General features: G+C 68.8%; 1 protein-coding gene across 1 annotated transcript in view; it reads left to right on the top strand.

The window, feature by feature from the left end:
- The first annotated feature begins 91 nt into the window (after positions 1–91).
- ADRB1 (adrenoceptor beta 1) overlaps positions 92–1303 on the top strand; it is a 1454-nt gene continuing 242 nt past the window's right edge. Inside the window, exon 1 of the mRNA XM_025039113.1 lies at positions 92–1303. This exon is cut by the window's right edge and continues 242 nt beyond it. Within this exon, the coding sequence (XP_024894881.1) occupies positions 163–1303 (1141 nt within the window). The 5' untranslated portion in view covers positions 92–162.

Raw genomic sequence — 1303 nt, 5'->3', positions numbered from 1 at the left:
AGAGGGAAGGCGCCCGGCGCCCATGCCTCCGGCTCTGCGCAGCGGCTGCTCTGACCTGGCCGCGACCTTCTTCCGCGCGCCCAGCCGCCCCGACCTCTGGGGTGTTACCCAAACACCGCCCAACCCTGCCACACACCCCGCCCCCGGCCTCCGCACCTCGGCATGGGCGCGGGGGCGCTCGCCCTGGGCGCCTCCGAGCCCTGCAACCTGTCATCTGCCGCGCCGCTCCCCGACGGCGCGGCCACCGCAGCGCGACTGCTGGTGCTCACGTCGCCGCCCGCCTCGCTGCTTACCCCGGCCGGCGAGGGCCCTACGCAGCTGTCGCAGCAGTGGACAGCCGGCATGGGCCTGCTGATGGCGCTCATCGTGCTGCTTATCGTGGCGGGTAACGTGCTGGTGATCGTGGCCATCGCCAAGACACCGCGGCTGCAGACGCTCACCAATCTCTTCATAATGTCCCTGGCCAGCGCCGACCTGGTCATGGGGCTACTGGTGGTGCCGTTCGGGGCCACCATCGTGGTGTGGGGCCGCTGGGAATACGGCTCCTTCTTCTGCGAGCTCTGGACCTCGGTGGACGTCCTCTGTGTGACGGCCAGCATCGAGACCCTGTGTGTCATTGCCCTGGACCGCTACCTCGCCATCACGTCGCCCTTCCGCTACCAGAGCTTGCTGACCCGAGCGCGGGCGCGGGCCCTCGTGTGCACCGTGTGGGCCATCTCAGCCCTGGTGTCCTTCCTGCCCATCCTCATGCACTGGTGGCGGGCCGAGGGCGAGGAGGCGCGCCGCTGCTACAACGACCCCAAGTGCTGCGATTTCGTCACTAACCGGGCCTACGCCATCGCCTCGTCCGTGGTCTCCTTCTACGTGCCTCTGTGCATCATGGCTTTCGTGTACCTGCGGGTGTTTCGCGAGGCCCAGAAGCAGGTGAAGAAGATCGACAGCTGCGAGCGCCGCTTCCTCAGCGGCCCCGCGCGGCCGGCTTCTCCCGCGCCCTCTCCGGGGTCCCCGCGCCCCGCCGCCGCCCCGCTGGCCAACGGGCGCACCAGCAAGCGGCGGCCCTCGCGCCTCGTGGCCCTGCGCGAGCAGAAGGCGCTCAAGACGCTGGGCATCATCATGGGCGTGTTCACGCTCTGCTGGCTGCCCTTCTTCCTGGCCAACGTGGTGAAGGCCTTCCACCGCGACTTGGTGCCGGACCACCTCTTCGTCTTCTTCAACTGGCTGGGCTACGCCAACTCGGCCTTCAACCCCATCATCTACTGCCGCAGCCCAGACTTCCGCAAGGCCTTCCAGCGCCTGCTCTGCT

The sequence above is a fragment of the Pteropus alecto genome, unplaced genomic scaffold (assembly GCF_000325575.1).
Source record: "Pteropus alecto unplaced genomic scaffold, ASM32557v1 scaffold177, whole genome shotgun sequence".
Classification (NCBI taxonomy): domain Eukaryota; kingdom Metazoa; phylum Chordata; class Mammalia; order Chiroptera; family Pteropodidae; genus Pteropus; species Pteropus alecto.
Note: the sequence above shows the minus strand (reverse complement) of the source record. Positions and strands in the feature narration are given on the sequence as shown.